The 18698-nt window shown below is 41.9% G+C and overlaps 2 protein-coding genes across 4 annotated transcripts in view; both read right to left on the bottom strand.

Annotated features, from left to right (window-relative positions):
* sipa1 (signal-induced proliferation-associated 1) overlaps positions 1-4799 on the bottom strand; it is a 37500-nt gene extending 32701 nt beyond the window's left edge. Inside the window, exon 1 of one of the 2 annotated variants that reach the window (XM_080867706.1) lies at positions 4656-4799. The gene's annotated coding sequence lies outside the window, so the exon portion shown is untranslated. Of the gene's footprint in view, positions 1-3617; positions 3927-4655 lie in introns of those variants that run through there. The other variant, XM_080867705.1, reaches the window with a different exon arrangement.
* A 2336-nt stretch (positions 4800-7135) lies between these two features.
* LOC308386709 (histone acetyltransferase KAT5-like) lies at positions 7136-18000 on the bottom strand. 2 transcript variants are annotated; one of them, XM_080866438.1, is made up of 15 exons: positions 17914-18000; positions 17767-17833; positions 17049-17117; positions 16541-16743; positions 15931-16005; positions 15302-15460; positions 15135-15209; positions 13260-13322; positions 12763-13011; positions 12551-12640; positions 12312-12452; positions 12098-12191; positions 11849-12008; positions 11676-11757; positions 7136-8647 (listed from the first exon to the last, which is right to left on the bottom strand). In XM_080866438.1, exons 1-15 carry the CDS (start codon positions 17941-17943, stop codon positions 8513-8515), a joined length of 1692 nt encoding a protein of 563 aa, XP_080722564.1. In that variant the 5' UTR covers positions 17944-18000; the 3' UTR covers positions 7136-8512. The 2 variants fall into 2 exon arrangements, with proteins under 2 accessions (XP_080722564.1, XP_080722565.1); XM_080866439.1 differs by having other exon boundaries at positions 15937-16005.
* Between the last annotated feature and the right edge of the window lie 698 nt (positions 18001-18698).

Genomic DNA, 18698 nt, shown 5'->3' with positions numbered 1-18698 from the left:
TGACGGGTTTTGAAAGTGCTCGAAATTTTCCTCGTGTAATTTATGAAAATCTAACAATATTGTCCCATGCACATGCGAGTGCGTGCAGCAGAAATCACAGGGGGGAACCGTTTTAATAGTTAAGTATTTCGATGCTTATTTTCAAAAAGACAATAGCCCGTGAGGATTGACTCCCGAGACGGTAAAACTCTCCCTGAATATTTGTCATGCTGATATATCTCAATTGTGCAGTCCTACTTTAGCTGACGCTGTGAATCATGAGTCATTCTCCAACATTTATTATGCCGCTTTCTATTTGTGCAGCTGAACAGGTGGAGAAGGGCAAAAGCCTTGACAAAAAACCCCCCCAAAGAGGCCTGATCTTGCAGGAGATCACCGGTCAGCAGTAAGCAGGTGACAGCAGAGAGCATGAGCTAAGAGGATCTACCTTGTGGCTAATGCTGCCGGCATCCTGCCATCAGATGTGAGGAAGTCTCCACCTCCGACAGCCCTTCCTAACTGAGCACCCACAGGGAGCCTGCTGGGGTGTAGCCATGCAAAATGGCTCCAAAACAAGCGGAGTGACATAATGCTGAGTAAGACCAGGACAAAATCTGCCCGGTAACCTCGCGATATGTTTATCTGATTCTCACTGAGTGCAAAACCAGATAAAAATCGCTTTGATCAAACGGGGGTGCTTTGTGGTGCAGAGCGAATTCAAAGTAACACTTTGGCAGCATTCATGCTGTCAGGTGAGGACTGTCATCTATTTGCTGTGTGGACAAGAGAGTCACTTCAGGCATCGTGGTTTAATTCTGAGCAGGAACACGGTATGAAGCAAACCTGAAACTATGGGCTATACTGTTTCTGTTATCAGAGGAGACGGTTGGTATAAACAGCAGCTGAAGGAGAGCAGGACAAATTTATGGCGTCGCCAACAAGGAACAATAGAAGCTGACAGCTCTGCATCCACATGACGCTCGCATGTACAGAGCCCAGCTCTCTTGGTTCTTGTTTGGTTCAGGAAATGAAAACGGGCCGATCGATTCAAGACTCTCCCGCGACTCTGCTCCCCTGCTACTCAACCAGATACAGAATGAGTCCCACTGAGGAAGCCTCTCATGGGAGAGGACACATAGGGTGCCGCATTAAAACACACACACATTGTCAGGGCTGCTGAAAGCTGCCTGCTCGCTGTATGCTTTTGGTTGTGGATATTTCATTTTCTATATATGAGGGCGGCCAAGAACAAAGTGTCAGGTTAAAGGTCGCTTTTAGCATTTGAGAATTTATATCAAATGTGTAAAATAACCAATGTAATACATATACAAACTTCATAAAGGCAGACCAGCAAGTGGGCCCAGGCCAAAATAGACTCCATAATGTGCTCATATTCTGGATGTCATCATATACAGAAATGGAGCTGAGTCAGATAATTAGCCAATCAACTGCAGCAGATGTGAGGGCTGATTAATCATAAAGTAATGCCATGGTGTAACATTTTTCTTTTTTTTTTAAGTGCTAGAAAATTTATGGCATGCGTGTGTGTGTGTGTGTGTGTGTGTGTGGGGGGGGGGGGGGGGGGGTGTTAAAAACATCTGCACTGTTTCCTAGTATCAAAAATAAATGAATTCTCAAAAGATCTTCCACCTTCACTCACATACAAGGCTCTAACTCCAAAGTTGCAGCAGGTAGACTTATTGTTATTTGTGGTGATCTGCTTAATGAAAAGCGACTGATGCTAACTGCTCCACTGCTTTACCAACAGAGGAGTGAGTTTCACATCAGAAAACACACTTTCTGCAGAGGAGGCAGTAAACGCAGCAGGTGCTTTATTTTGCTTTATTTGGCCAAGCAGAAAGCAAACTACAGACCACGAGGAGACACAAAGGATCCCGGTTACATTAGGGCTGCCATCCTCTGAAATGGCATTTTACTTCCGCGCAACTGCTCTTCTAAAATACACACACGCATTCAGATTTCTTTTTTTTTTATAGACAGGGGCCTTTTTCACTTATCCTTTGGGCATGGCCCACACCGAGGACTGCGCTGCCTCGATACGCCGTAAGTGCGACGCAGTGGATGGCAGCAGAACAAAAAGTCATCTGCAGCTGAGTTGTATGAGCAGGCTGCACGCTGTGAGCACCATTATGCCGGTGCACTTCATGCAGACATCCTAATCGTTCGCCGCGATAAATACCTGCAAGGCTGGGGTTTCACTCTACTGAACTGTCCAGCAAGAAAGTTGAGATTGTAGAAAAATATAACGCCCTCCTGTTCGGGAACACCGACACAACGCTTTAAGGTCATCGCACATCCTTCCTTTTCATCCAGTCAGGTCAAACTGCATTTTATCATTTGAAAAAAAAAAGAAAAAGCCAATGTGAACCACAGTGAACACCACAGTGGATGAGCAGCCAGGCAGCTCAATGTAAATTAAATGGCCCGTCCTTTGAGTGCACTGGCTTATGTAAGCTGCTGCTGCTGCTCGTCTTCCCTCTCGATCGGCTCTTCATCCCTGCTTTTCTCTCCCTACAGCAGCCCATCCAGCACCTGAAACCCTGGCGTCTCATAAACACACAGCCCCATCTTAAATTAGAGAGTGCGGTGGGTAGGGTGGTGCGGAGGGCAAGGAGAGGATGGGGATGGTATGTGTGTGTGGTGAAGGTGGGGGGTTGGGGGGGGGGGGGGGGGGGGGGACTGACTCCTGCATCCCTCATTTTTCATTTTCTCTGCCACCTTGAAAACAACACCCCAATCCCGGTTGTGCTTCTCCATTCCATCATTGTCTGTGCACAATCCTCTTTATCCACACAAATCCCAGCCCACTGCAGACCGACGGCTTTTCGGTCTTTGAAAATATGTATCTGGAGCAAATCCTGATCCTCTTTTTATTTTTTTTGTTCCTGCATCTTCTTTCTTTCTGACTCTCTTTCATTCTGCGCGAGTGTCCCTCCATCAATCCCCCCCCCCCCCCGTCTCTCTGTCTCCCTCTCTTTCCTCCCTCCACCTTGCCCTCGCGGCCAGGAGCGCTTAACGGCGAAGGTTTCGCAGTGCCACCCCGACAATGTCACAGCGCTGTTTTTTGAGACGAGCCGGCCTCGTTAACAGATCGCACAATGGAGAGACACAGGATAGATGATGAGGAGGGGGTTAGTGTTGGGAGACGGGGAGGAGGAGGAGAAGGAGGAGGGGGAGGAGGGCAGGCCCGGGATGAAATGCGACAAAGGTTGTGAGCTGGATTCAAACCTACAATGCAATGTGTAAATGGTAGATACAGCAGACCTTAGCTGGCTGAATAAAATCCATTTATAAAAAAAAAAGGGGGGGGGGGCAATGGCACAAAGGGCAGAGAGGAAGACAGAGGACAAGCTGCAAGATATCATGATGCCAACCCCATCATTTTACATCTCTGCTGCTCTCATACATTGTCGGTGGGCCGGATGGTTTGTCTATCAGAGCAATATGCATGCCGACACAGAGGTATGTGGCACACAGAGGGTGTGCAGATCCATCAATCTGAATTCATTATCTTCTTCTGGACGAGGACACAGGGTGGGTGTTAGCGACGGTGGTGGTGGTGGGGGGGGCGGCAGCAGTGTGAATGTAAAATCTTAATACGGAAAGAAAAGGCTTACCTCCACATTTCAGTTCTGCTCAACCCTGCCTTGTTTCATCCTGTTCCTCTCTGCCGACTCCCTCCCCTTCTCTCCCCGTGACAGCATTTTTCTGCTATCTATCTCCACGGTGAGGCTCCTTCTCCTCCTCCTCCCTCAGTTCCTCCTGTCTGATGTTCTCTTCCTCTCTCCAAAAATAAAATAAAACAGCAGCACACGCATGCACACTTCCCGATCTCTGTGTCTGCCGGCTCTATTCTGTTGTTAAAGTCAAGGGGCAGGTTGATTTGCGCTGTCCTCCTCCCTCTTTCTTCCTCTCGCGCTGATTCTATTCCATTCACATCACACTAAAGCCAACCCCCTCTTTCTCCTCCTCCCCTCTCTCGCTCTCTCTCGTGCACACACAGCTTCGCCCGGCCTCTCTCTCTCTCTCTCGGCCCCCCTCCTCCTCCTCTCCTTGTCAGAGAGAGGTTGAGGCAGTGGCGGACGGACAGCGGCGTCCAAGCGGAGAGCTCTGCGTTTCTTACGCTGGAATTCAAAAACCCTCCCTGGGCCATGACTGTGGTTAAAAACATTTTTTCTTGCTGATTCAAATGCCCGAAACACTCGTGTATATAACGGTGTGTGACACACACACGAGCAGCAGTGTGGCAGACCCGATGCTGATGCAATGTTGTACCAAGACTTTTGCCTCCCAGGATTTCTCCACCTCTCTTTGACTAATTTATTGATGGAAAGCGACACTCGTGACATCAAACACGTTCATTTAAAGTGTCACTCTCCCCCCGCCAGCGCTGAAATTTCTGCACGAGAGAGATAAAGTGCACACAACCTCAGAAGCAAAGGTGAAAATGGCAGTTGTGTGTGCTCAAGTGTGTGTGTGTGACAGAGTGTTTATTTGCAGAGGACCTCTGCGTACTCCCCAAACATGCTCAGTGTGCTGGAAGACCACAACAAACAATCAACCTCCTTAAGAACAATGAGAGCACAGGATACATAACAACACAGCTTTGGCCGTCCTCTCTCATCAGCCTCTGCAGCGTCTTTAAAAGCACATACCTGTCAATTTGGGTAAACCCTTGCATGGTGCTCGCGAGAGGAGATGATGTATCACGCTGCTTAACCTGCACCGCAGCAGAGCCAAGTGTCCGGCACCATCCCCCTAATTACTGCGTGGAGTTTTGTCCCGGCCGTACCATATGTTGCAGCGTGTGTGTGTTTGTGTGCGTGTGTCGCGAGGTCAGCGGCTCTGATCTGGGGTTGGGGGCAGGGGCGGGGAGGAGTGCAGAGAGGAGAGGCCTGCGTTGTTGGTAGAGTGTGTCTTGAGGAGATAAGAAAAATTAAAACAGAGTTGAGAGGAGAGAAACCAGCTTTTGTGGCAAACATTCATACCTCTTTGTGTCCTCATAAGGGGTCAGGAGGTGTTTTTGCGGAGATGCCTGCTTCCCTTTGCTTTCTGTTTGATGCAGAGACACGAGCACAACAAGCCAGTGAAAGCATCGGCAGCAAGTGTCGGAGCGTGACACCAAATTTCACCAACGTCTAACAATGGAACAGTCAGCGCGAAAAAGAAAGGTTAAAGTCAATTCAAGCTATAAAATAGCCTTGTGTCAGACGGGTTTAACATCGTGGATTACATCCAATTCTCACCCAATCTACACTTGAATTCCAGGTAAACATACATCTTTAAATATTTAGTTTGCAGTGATGGAGCATGATTTTTTTCAAGAAACCAAACAACCCTACAACTCTCAGTGCGGCAGTGACACCATGTGGAAATCTGTTGTTATGCTTAGTGGGATATTCCATTTTATGAGGCATGCTTGGTATAATCAAGCAGTTTGAAACAATTACAAATTATGGGCTCTCCTCATCCTTCTGCATAATAATGACTCTTAAAATTCAAGCTTGTTAAAGTAAAGCCCAAACTACTCCAAACTGGCAGCTCTAATGATCCAACTGTGTATCTGAGTAAAAATAACCAGGGCCCAAAATAAACTTTTGGCCCATAAAGCACAAAAAATGTGCCAGCACTCAGACTCAGGGTGAGGAAATCTAGATGTCAGGAAGAGGATATTAGATTAGTGTGAAATTCCTGTGTCCTCCTGGGGAGTGGTGTGGCTCTGTGAGGTGGGGAGAGAAAAATTGGTGTGATGTGATGCTGATGCTGATAACTCAAACCTGACTTGCTGACATTAAAACGCCGTCAAGCCTGAGCGCACTTTTAAGCAGATCCATTGATCGGTCCGCTGAGGAAACGTGCTCAATAAACGAGGCCTCCTGCAGACACTGAGGTGTGATCCATTGTTACACATTTTACACATCCAGAGAGTAAACTGCAGTGTCGTGTTCAGCTGGGAAAGTGTGCGTTAGCAACATGCACCGTGCAGTCTAATAAAAACAAACAACATACAATTATCTAACATGCTAGAGTGCTGCTCTTCATGCAGGTTGTTACCAAATTTCTTCCAGTTGTTGTCTAACTCAGTTCCTCCGCCGCTCAAACACAATTACAGAGGTCAGGTTGTAATTACAGCTCCGCTCGACCGTCCTGTGGTTTCAACTTCAAATGTCGCACAGGTGATGGGTTCACAATACTGCCGCCTGGTGATCAAGCTTTATACTGAAACTCCGTGAAAATATTCTAAACCGTTTTTAATGTCTAATATGTTTACATTAAAAAAGAATTGATAAATTGACTGTAGTGAACATGATGTGTGCAGCTGTTATGTATAAAATCTAAAATGACCTGTTTTGCATCCGTTTTCCTCATTGCACCTACACTGTAATCAGCCGTCTTCTTTGTTTGGTCACATAAAACATGCTTATGTTATATTTGTTACCATTTCTGTTGCCCTCTTGGCCAGATCTCCATTGAAAAAGACATTTTATGAATGAGTATATAAAAGTCACTTTGTCAAAAACTGACTGCAGCTTCGATCTTGTGACAGGAATGTTCATTCTGGCCCAAAGACTGGATTCCATTCATGAGAAATATTTTTTGACATATTATAGGTCAACAAGTCCTTTATAACAGTTTCAATTCCTGCATTTTTTTTTTTTTTTTTGGCACATACTTGAAATCACTTTTTGGCACCGGCTACAAATCGGGCTTGTATATAGCTCACGGACCACCTGCACCCCTTTTGATGACAGAGCCAACCTGTTAAAACAACTGCATAAACTTTACTGCGGAAAACTGGACTAATTAATAACAATTACGGCAATTTCTTCACCCTCTGTAAAGCATCTATTGGGCTGTATGGCACCTTTTGACAACCGGATCTCAAAGCTGGATAGCTTGTTTCACATTCCTGGTGCAGTAATAATTTCTTGCCAAACTGCACATTCTGACATGAACTGCATTCATTTTACATAAAAATGTATGTAATTTAATTTTACATACAAACTAACTCAATTTTGAACACCCTCTTTATGCACTGTGTCCACTGGGAATTTGTTACATTCATTTACACGGCTTAACCTGTCCACAGAGATGAAAGTGGCTCTCAGACCAGAATAAACACAATAAAGACGCGTTGTTTTTAATCAATTCAGCCAGCTTTTCTTTTCTTTTTATATCAAACGTTCAAACGCTCTGAAGTGTTCCACATAAAGATATACTAAATCATTTCAACATCCTTTTCTGACATGTAAACATAAAACACAAAACTGAAGGTAAGATATCACTTTTAGGTCTTTTTTTTTTTTAAACATTGTGCAGCTTGTTAGATAACATTGAGTAAAAAAGAAAGACGACTGTACATGAAATTTACATTCCTTAAAGTTCAACATGGCTTCTGTCATCAGTATGTACAGACACGGCAAATATACGTTTAAATCAAGAGGGGGTTGATATGCTTGAGTGATGAAAAAAAAGAAAAAGAAATATTGGCCTGAATGATCACAAACCAAGAACATATATAACTGCACAAACGTGTAACATAACTGATGCCTAGTTCTGAGTTTTATGTAATAAATAATGCAAAAGTATTGGGCTGTTCACATTTATAAATGAGCCTAGTAAAGTGACACTAAAAACAGCCTGATGCATTATAATTATTATTAGCTAAGAAACATTAATATTCAGGCACTCGAAGAAAAACTTACCCCCCCCCAAAAAAGTCTTAATGTACAATTTCCCTCTTTAAACTCTCAAAATAAACATCTGCCTTAGTCACAGGGAGAGTATAAAAGTATCCACAGTCTGATTTTAGTTCCTAATAACAACTATTCAATCTTTTATACCCAGGAAGAGATTTTAGAGGTCCTGAAGCCTTGGAAAAAAAAAAAACAACCTTTGAAAAACCTTCAAAGTAGAAAAAAGTAAATTTTGGAGTGTTGTTCAGGCATTAGTTTTGTTTCTTAATTATGACTCTAGTGAACTTTGTTGGAATACGAATGATCCTAATGACAACATTTTTACATGGCAGATGAGAGGGTGTGGCCACAGTGGTAGTCAAGGGAACAGCAACAACAACAAGAAGAGCAAATAAATGTACTTGAGTTTTACAAAATGTGGACTAACAGATGAAGCAGTTCTATAGGATCTAAAATCACGTGTATAAAAACAACCTTTCAGTGGTTTGTGCGTTTGTCATTTTACACTGATAGACAGTCACCTTTTTGTCATTTTTAATGCACTGTTTTGATCATAAACAGGATCTTTTACACAGTAGAAGGTGTGTTGTGTTTTTGGCGGTGTTACTGTTAACCAGTCTCTCCCTCTGCCCAGGTTTGACGGCCTTTTAGATTCACGATATAGAATGAACGTTTAACAAAACAATTCATGTTCACTGCTTATCGAAGAGAAGTCCTGGGTTCTTGATGAGAAAGCCGAGGGGAAACCTTGATCTGATCCACCGTTCGCGTCGGGTGTCTGCTGCCCTGGTTCTGGCGTCATTCAGCAACCAACTCTACCACTTCCCCCTTTTGCTCCAGTCCTTTGGAGTGAAGTGAAGGCATTTAGGATCTATGCGCAGGTGCCGCTTCTGCATGGCTCTCTCGTGTCCCTCCACAATGTCCTCTGACAGAGTCAGAATGTACTGACCCTGCATTCAAGAAACCAAAGTCAGTACACATCATTTTATCTGCTCATTTGAAAAGATGCTGATGCTCCACTGCTTTCAACTTCTTCAACTCACAAAACAGAGCCTTAAATATTTAAGGTGCGGCTGCAGTGTCGTAGCAACACCTCCCGCTCTGGGAGTGTTACTGCTTTTCCTCACAAAGCCATTAAATTAGGGCTTTTGCACTTTGAAAGCCACAAAAGGAGTATTAAAAAACAAAAAAACTGCTACAATGAGGCAAACCCACGAGTAATGATTACTGCTGCGAGAGACTGGCATGTGGTATACTAAAGCTGAGCTGAGACAAAGTCACCACCTGGATTTAAAATCATTGTTTACAAAACAACAGCGTTTTTTACACTGTAATGACCAATAGAAAGTCCAGGCTTTAACCCTATGGAGAATCTTTGGAATGTGCAGTCTTTTTGTGCTGTTTGTCTGTGAAGGTTCTCAGTCATCCAGGTCATCGTAGTCAAAGGAGCTTGCAAAGAAAAGCGTCTGGACTTCTTTAAGTTACTTGAAGACGTTTCACCTCTCATCCGAGAAGCTTCTTCAGTTCTGAGGTCAAATGGTGGAGAGTCCCAGATATAAACCTAGTGGGAGTGACCCCCCACAGAGGGACAAAAGGACCCCCTGATGGTCCTCTAATCGCCTGAGCCAAGGTGTGAAACTGGGTGTGGGTCCCAATCAGCCAGAGTTTCGGGTGAGTTCATTGTGAAACCTGGCCCCACCTTATCATGCGAATTCCTGAGGTCAGATGGCCCAGGATGTGAGTGGGCGTTAAGGCGTCTGGGGAGGGATCTCAAAACTGGATTATAGATGGCAGAGAGTTGGTGTCGTAAACCACCGCCTCTGTTCAAAGATGGTCGCTCACGAATGGTCTCACATTCAGGGCCTAGGTAACGCTAGAATGTTTTTATTGCCAGATCATACATGAATCGGCAGTATTGTTCAATCTCACTGGTAGTCGCTTCAGTCGCTTCATGGGAAGTTGAGAAAAATCATCTGTGGTCCCGCCCACTTCCCCATGATCAGTGTTGATTTAGCCCATATATGCGTGAAGTCACAGCTCGCCGTTTAGTTTCTACTATTTCTTTTTTTTATCTTCAAAGCTCGCCGAACGAACATTCAACCTCTTTCATTTGGTTAAGGAGAAAAAAAAGACTTCTAAGTGACGAATCACCAAGCTGAACGGGTGCTAGAATTCTGCTTACAGGGCTCGCAAAATTTCAAAATCCCAGGTAGCCCTTTGGGCAGGGACTCTTCAGTTTTTAGCAGCCCAAAATAAATTTAAGTAGCCCGAATAACAAAGAGAGCAATTTTTTGATTGATGTTTTGTTTCCGTTACAATATTATACATTAATGTATAATATTGTAACGGAAACAAAACATTAATCAAAAAATTGTTGAAACACAAATTTGAAATTTCCACTGAAGTCACGGGTAAGAGACAAGTGGAACCAAGATCTAGGGCATTTGCTTTTTGAAGTTTGCAAAGACTGCTAAATTTTGCCAGTGGTAGTTCACTCTTTGCAACATAGTACGCTGTTCTAAACTGATTTCTCAGGTTTATTTTTAGTATGTTATTTGCAATTGGTGTTTGTTCTGGGAAAGATATTGCAGAATGAGCAACAATGCATTTCTTGCATTTCTCATGGGTTCTAATGGGGGCTTTTCTTAAAATGACTGGTTCCAGTAACAAAGGCGCTTGTCGACTCAGAAATCGAGAGAAAACCAACAACACACCCGGCAGAACATTATGTTATTTACACGGGTGCACATAAGTGGTCCGCATGTGCGCATTCGCTGTCAAAATAAAAGACGCGCACCAGATAAGAAGTTGCAACGCGCGTTTGCGTCCATATAAAAAGCACTGTTTTTGTCCGCTAGAGTGGGATTTTCATGGCACATTCTGCACCACATCTCTGTGCGTTCATCATTTGTTTGAAGCCAGCTCACCTCCTGCAACCACTTTCCCGAGAATACGGAAAAGTGGTTGCAGGAGGTCCGAACCACAAAAGACTCCTGACATTTCTTTGGAGGTGGAGGAACACCAAAGTAATTGCTTAAAGGAGCTTGATTCTTCGACATCTTTAAGAGTTCTAAACAAATGTCTGTCCTCCTCCTGAAAATCTTATGTACGCAAACACGCGTTGCAACTTCTTATCTTGTGCGCGTTTTTTATTTTGACAGCGAATGCGCACCTGCGGACCACTTATGTGCAGCCCTGGTTATTTAGCTCGTCATATTGCAGCCACAGAAATTCTTTTGTCCATGAAACCATAAAGCTGCACTTTCTTTTTGCCTTATAGTCTGATTTGTCATAACTTTTCCGTTTTGTGGTAAGCTTTTCTTTGGCTGTCACTTCTTCACCCTGACCTGTCTTATTTGGCTCAGCAGAACTAAAATATATATCCTGCTGCTTTTACACAGGCACTCACATAACGCTCAGCGATTCTCTGCGCGATCAACCTCTCACATGTTTAAGCTGCGGGAGATTTCACTTGTCATGTTTGCATAGTAAGCTAACGATTGATAAGACGATGTCAGAGGAATTGGTGCACAAATTATCATCACTCACAGATCAGTGCTGTCGCTCTCTATACACAGTTCACGCGATTGCAAAGTGAAAGCAAAAAACAAGCACAAATTCAAACGCGATTTTAATATGTCACATATTGACAGTGGCTCACCGATGCCAATGACATAATTACCCAGCTACATTTCCGAAAGAATGCAAAAGCATTGACATATATTTTTCCTTCCTACAACAGCCCGACGGGCAGGGAAGAGATAGATTTTGGTAGCCCGACTGGAAAAAATCGCTAGCCTCGCTAGCGATTTTGCGAGCCCTGGCTTACCTCTAGAAAAAACATTTCCCATCTGTGTGTTATTCAAATTAAAAATTCAAGGCTTCAGAGTTTGGGTCTTTAGCATTTCAAATCTAATTAAACGTGTATTTTCAAGAAAAGTGTAAACAGTTAATTTACAGTTGGTGCTCATCTCTCACCTTATAATAGTTGATTAGGTTGAGGTACTGAAGTGTTGAAATAACATCTTCTTTCTTTACACTTGTGATCTCACTGATCTCACTGCAAGTACAAAGACGACACATTTCAGCTCCAAACATGCATCTATAAACATTTTTTTATAGCTCATATAAGATCCAGAATATTTGCTTACTTGATGGTAATCTGTGGTCTTTCACCATTGTCTGGTTTAAGGTCCATAAGGATTTCCAAGATGGTCTGGGACCAGTAAGAGCGATAGGACAAGAGACCGAGATCAGAAAGCGGCTTTTCGGGAGTTCCCGTCTTCCCTTCTACTTTGGACAGCTCATAACCTGGCAGACACAAACAGATGTTTACAAGAGGTGACATGAAGACAGAAATGTTCATAACTTAAAAAACTGGCTGATGATACGACACTTACTGAACTCAATGAGCAGTTTGCCGTAACCTCTTCGCTGGTAAGGAGGCAAGGTGAGGATGCAGGCAACGTTGTAATCTTCAGTTGATTCCTTTTCCTGCACAAAGGGAAGAAAAATAATGATAAGCTTTGGAAACTCCTGCTTACATAGAGGCATATTTCCTGTTATGAGTGCACTATCACAGTGTGGAAAAAATTCTCTGCCTTATCTGTGCACCTTAGAGAAGTAGCCCACTATATGGAAGCCTTTGGAGTCGTACTCTGTCATTACGTAGAAGAGGAAAGGGTCTGTGTCGTAATACAACGTCTTGTGGTCGAGGAAACACTTTGCGAGTAAACACAGGTTCTGGGAATAGTTCTGGAAAAATATAAAAATATGTATTAACCACAAATAAACAACAATAAATATCTGGTGAATAAAAAAGAAAGAAAGAAAAGAAGCATCACACCACTAACTTTGTTTTTCCTGCCGTCGATCTCAAAGAATGAGATGGTGCCTTTGCGGTAGATCTCATTGCCTGGAGGATGCCTTAGATTACATTTGGTCTGAAAAAAGAAAGAAATAAAAAATAAACCTAACAACACAAGCAATGTCAAACAATCTTAGAAGCACAGATTTCAGGTGTAAGCTGTTAACATAACCAAGGTTTAGAGAACAAAAGTCTTACCAAATGCCTCTGAAGACACTTGAGGCTTTTGAGGTACTTGAGACAGAATTCACAGAGGTAGAGGATGGGCAGCGAGGTGAGTTCCTGTGGGTATGGAGAGAAGTACCAAGGCTTCAGTCTGTGCCGTCCCAGCTCTATACACTCAATGTTCTTCATCCGGGTGACGATGTCGTCATGGCTGCGATCGGACACTAAACTGCCTGTCATGCGGGGTGCAGTGGGAATGCCATCTGAGCTGTCCTGGGAATCCTGGTGGTACAAAATGTGAAGATTACACAGATGACACACTTATGCAGCAGTTATTCTCAAGTGCTTCAAATGTGTTTGAACAAAAAGCTGATTGATCACAGATTTCTTTAACAACAACAAAAAAAAGGTAATATGATTAATCAGGGTCTGAGGTAAGCAGCACCTCTGATTTATTGGACCCACTAAGGCACAGTTGAATTTGGAAAGCAACACACAATCAACGGGCAATAATAGGAAATTAAACAGACCTCTGGTGGTGGTAGAAAGACACTGGCACTTTGAGGCTTGTTATACTGCAAAACCTTTATCATCTAGCAGAAAAAGACACAAAAACACAGGCTTTAATGTGTAAAATCCAGGTTGGCTGCATGAGGAGCCCGTCAGCTTTGACTGGTGATCATAATCACAGAGACAGACATGTTAGACAGTGAATGAAGAGTGGGGTAAAGAACAAACACAAACATTCATCTCATGTGGATTTGACAGATTTGTTAATGTTTATGAAGAACCTAATGGCCACTGTCATCACCGCTGATGTGAGAGCGCTGCAGGTTGGCATAAAACATGAGAGTACAGCAGCGTACATGTAGCTTGATGGAGAAAACAGAACATCCCGGGTTACACTAAACCCTCAAAAGCAGCAAACGCTGAAAATGTTTTGTCAAACAACGTTTTTGAGACACAAAATTACAATTACAGGCTCCTGGTAAAATGTGGTGTCAGGATTCTTGGTCAGATTCATTTAAATAGGATAGTTTTGTTTTTTTAAAGAGCCACACATCAACTCAAACATAGACCCACACAGGAGAATCAATGAAATGCTCATTGAATATTTTAAAAAGCTGCAGAATTTAGCCAGAGCTGATGCTGAAAAATAAAAATATATGAAAGCACAACATACAGTCCTCAATACTTGCCAGCATATAATATGTTATTGTGCCCATTAGCTAGAATGAAATGTATGACAAAGTAATCAAACAACCTAAATATAAATAAATAAAGAGCAAGTTCTTTTTCAGGAGGATTGTTAAGCCAACAAGCCATAACTAAATAGCTGCAAATGTAATTCCCTGTTTTAAACACCACAATAAACACGAGCTAAGAACACATCAATACATAAAAACACACTAATGAATTTTTTGTGGTGGTCAGAAGGGAAACAGTGGGTGAGAAATGAAAAGGGAAACACACACACACACACACACACACACACACACACACACACACACACACACACACACATAAAGGGTAAAGAAAGGGGGAAATTAAAGAATGACAAAGCAATCTTTAAAAAACCAAAACATTTTCATCATTATGATTGCACGTGGGGTTTATAAACAAATACATGACAGCAATAATTTATCACATTTGAATCCTGTGCAGTGATGTTGACATTTTATATGGGTACAAAGTTTTTTGGGGGGATAGTGATTACTCTTTTCCTTATTTTCTGTCATATATGCACACCTTTACAGATGTGGATGGTCAGAATAAATTTGGCCAGAGTTCAAAAGGTCAACATATGTACAAGTAATTGCTGTAAGGCAAAAGCTCACACTCTGCTTCAGCCAGTTTTTCTACTCTTAAATCCACGTGATGAGAGCGGCATTCCTAAGGATATCCATGAATTAGTCATCATGGAGACCTCGTCCACCTGCTGCTCAAACATTTTTTTTGCATGGAGCAGCCAATCAAAAGAAAGCGGACTTAAACGGAGGAGAAACGAGGCTAATAATTCTCATTCCAGACAGAGGATGAACTCAGCGGCTGCACCAGGGCCTCATACAGGATAAGTAAGCATTATTTTGAATTGTGAATCATGAAAAGCTACTTTAAAAAAGTCCAAGAATTAAAATATGGTGCTGGAAATAAGCACAATAGGTCCCCATAATAAAACAAATATGTCCTATTACAACAGTATAGACCTTGTGCAAGAACCGTGCACCAGTCTGAATGAATGTCACCAGCTGCACCGGAGAATGCTCCAGTGAGCGGACTGTGACGCTTTGCAAAATGCATTCTAATACAACTCCACAAAACCCAACACAGACAGACTCTTAACAAATTCAAAAAATGAAGCGAATAACACGACCACAAACATGCAGTAAATCAAGGTAACGCACCTCGTCAGTTCCCCCACAATTAGCTTTTCTTTTCCTCCCAGGTGGAGCGGGGATGAGTCGTCGGGCGTTGCCATTCTGTTGTGAGTAGGACATTAAAAGATATTCATTAGCAAATAGGAGAAAGGAAAAAAAACAAAAGAGAGAGAATTTAAGAGGATTTTCTTTACCGTTGTGAGCTCATGGTCTTCACGGGACTTAAAGGTGGGCGTCTCTCTCACGGCAGGAAAAACAGCTGCCTGAGTGGCTTCAGCTGAACTTGGCAGGGAGGGCACAGGGATGACCGGGGGTACCTGAGGAGCCACGGGGGCAGGCTCTACTTTCCTCTTCTGCAGCAAACAAACAGTGTTAGAGATTCAGCTTTAAGATTGAATACAAACAAACCAAACAAAGGTGAATTTGATGGGATTTGTTTTTCATGTCAACGTGATCAGAGGCTTGATTAAAAGCCGGGGACTCCATTTGTATTCAATGAAGAGTGACATCTTGATATCAAGATGCTTTTTCAGACAGAACTAAGACTGTGCATCTTTAATAGCCACAGCAAATCAATTTATTTCTCCAAATCTCAGCTAATTTGCAGGTTAACCAATGTAAATACACCCCATTAAACCTGGTATTAAATGTGATGGCAGCAGATGGGCTTCACTTCCTATTACAAATCTTCATTTGGATACACTCTATATTAAACGTTACTTTACCTTATAGCTCTACATTAACAGTGGGATCATCACACAAGAATCACATTGACACCAGGTTTAAAAAGGTCTCAGTAATTTGTGGAGTGGGTGAATTCTACTTGTACCGGCGTGGGGAGGGTTTTGCCTCTGGAAGGAGCTGTGGCAGTTTGTACGTTGAGATCTAGACTCTTCCTCTGAATTGAACGGAAAGGAAGAGAAGGAAGCGGGTTAACACTGGGATAATTCATGTTAACCCTCAGGTTAATACTGAGGAATTCAATTCACACAAAATCCGACTAAAGGTTTAATCATAAAACGAGAGTTTCACCGTTTGAGTGGCATGTGTTTGATAAAGAAGTATTAACACAGAAATGTAAGACTGAAAAAAGAGGATATTGATATTTTGTTAAAAACAGGGTCCTCTATAACATGATGCCCTTTTATTTATCTATATTTTTATTGTTATTATGGCTGCATTTCCTGTGGGTAGACTGTTACAAATCAGTGCTCAAGCAGCATAAAGCACACTGCAGCTTATTAAAGTGACCATGGAAAGCTTATACCATGCATCAATGGAAGTGAACAGCAACAAACATGAAATTTACCATCATGCAGGTTTTTCTATAAAATGAATAAAAACCACACAACACAGAAATTAAGACTGACATCATTTCTTAATACTGTGAGAATTATAATTACATTGCTTTAAATGACACGTGGACTCCTTACCACTTCTCTCTCTCTCTCTCGCTCTCTCTCTCGCTCTCTTTCTCTCTCTCTTTCTCTCTCTCTTTCTCTGTCTCTCTCCGGAGAACTAGGACGGGAACCTGAAAGACCGTTCTTGGTTGGTGTTTTAGCATCTTTCTTGGGGAACTGAAGCTTCTTCATGTCCAGCCTTTCTGTTGTGACCCACTCATCCAGACGTTTGTTGACTTAAACACACAGACAAAGAGAGACAGAGTGGTGATTTGATGTGTGAAGATCTTTAGCTCATAACATGACAGGAAAAGGGGGGGGGGGGAAATCAAAAGCTATGTGTACAAAGCTATAATTCTGAATTGATCCAAATAAGACAAAAAAAATGAATTACTAAATAAATGCAAATCTGCTTTGCAATCTTTGATAATAACTTAATAAACAAACCTTAAAAGGTGTAATTAACCTTGGTGTATGTTTACTAAACTGGGGCTGTGAAATCTTGAGAAAAACCAAGACGACTGACACAAAATATACTCACAGTCAATGTAGTGAACATAGTAGAGCTTTCTACTAGAAACTTCCTTCACACTCAGGATTTCAGCCAGTGCTGTACAAAGCAGAGACAATCGTTGTGATGCTTTTCTATGAAACACTGTAGCTTTAACACACTTAACATTAAATACACAGGCATGTGATAAAAGTTACTGTTTACATTCCAATGCTAAAAATAAACCAAAGGTGCACAAAATCTACTTTAATGTGAGATTTTAAATGTCCTATAATGTAATTATTTATGCTGAGGTATCAGGATTATAAAGTCTAAGTGCAATGCCCAATTAAATTTGGTTTAAATACCATTTGTGCTTTAATTTTTTTGTTGTTGTTGTTGTTAAAAAGGAATGTGTTAAAAAAGATTACTATGGACCAAACTGAGTGCCAAGAGAGTAAGAGAGAAAACCTGATAAATTCGCTCTCAAATTTGTAAACATCACTGATGCCACCTGCATTTAGTACTTTTTTTCTATAAAATGTGAAACTAAGTAAAATTAAGAACTGGCAATTTAATTTCCGAGGGAGTGGCAGCAGTTTTCTTAAGTCTTCCAATTGAATTCATACACACTTTACAGCAGCATGCACCATCCGTGGCCATGGTGTTTACAGCGCTTTAACTGGAGGCCGGGGCTTCTGGTAACAACAGCTGAGCTGAGCTCCTTAGCATTAGCTTAGCATATAAAAAAAAAACGGACAATACTTACGCCATTCGTCTTCGTGTTCTTGGTTTTTACGAAGAACCGGGAGGCGACAGCCCTCCACAATCTCGACCTGTAAATAACAACACATTTATTTATACTCTGAAACCGGTCAATGTGCCTATATTAACATTATATCTTTCTTAAGCCTACCGAAGATGAGTTGTCCGCCATTTTCGTCATCTGTGCGAGGAGGAGCGGGGTGTTGTGGGAAAATGCCGGTCCACAGCAAAGATGAAATATACGGCAAGATGAAACTTCCTAAAGGAGCCGCGGAAAACCAACCCGGAAGCTAAGCGAGGGGGTGTTTCTGAAACGATTCACTTGGCATAAAAGTGTGAAAACGAAAGGTAAAATACATTTTTTTTAAACTTTATTTTTTGTTAAGTAACTGAAACCAATGGAGGATTGTTTCCACCTCTAAAAAAACTAGTCAAAGCTAGTCAAAAGTTTATTTATCTCAAAATTTCGACTTAATAACGGGAAGTCCCCCCCTCAGTTTTGAGTTATTTTCTCAGAAGTTTGTGAGTCAAAGTTTTGAGACGATAACCTATAATTTGGACTAATGGACTGCTATTTATTTATTTATTAGTGGAAAAAGAAAGCTACTATAGGATCATAACATCTACCAAAAAGCTAACCAAAATAACATAATATTTTTTTAATAGTTAGTTTTTGTCAATTTGGTTACATTTGTCAACATAACTGGCATTAACCAGTATGTCTACTGATAAGGGGCTATCATTATGACTGAAAGCCACATGTCTGTATCAGAACATTGTACTGAGCTTAAATAATCACACAGGTACTAATTAAAAGATTAAAACAGTAGCAATGACACTGTGGAAACTAACTGAAACTAAACTGAGCTGAAAACAATAACGTGTTCAACTACCTTGAATTATTTCATTTAATTGTTATTTTTACTTAGTTTATTC

The sequence above is a fragment of the Rhamphochromis sp. 'chilingali' genome (genome assembly GCF_963969265.1).
Source record: "Rhamphochromis sp. 'chilingali' genome assembly, chromosome: 19".
Lineage (NCBI taxonomy): Eukaryota > Metazoa > Chordata > Actinopteri > Cichliformes > Cichlidae > Rhamphochromis > Rhamphochromis sp. 'chilingali'.
This window is presented reverse-complemented; position numbering and strand designations above follow the sequence as displayed.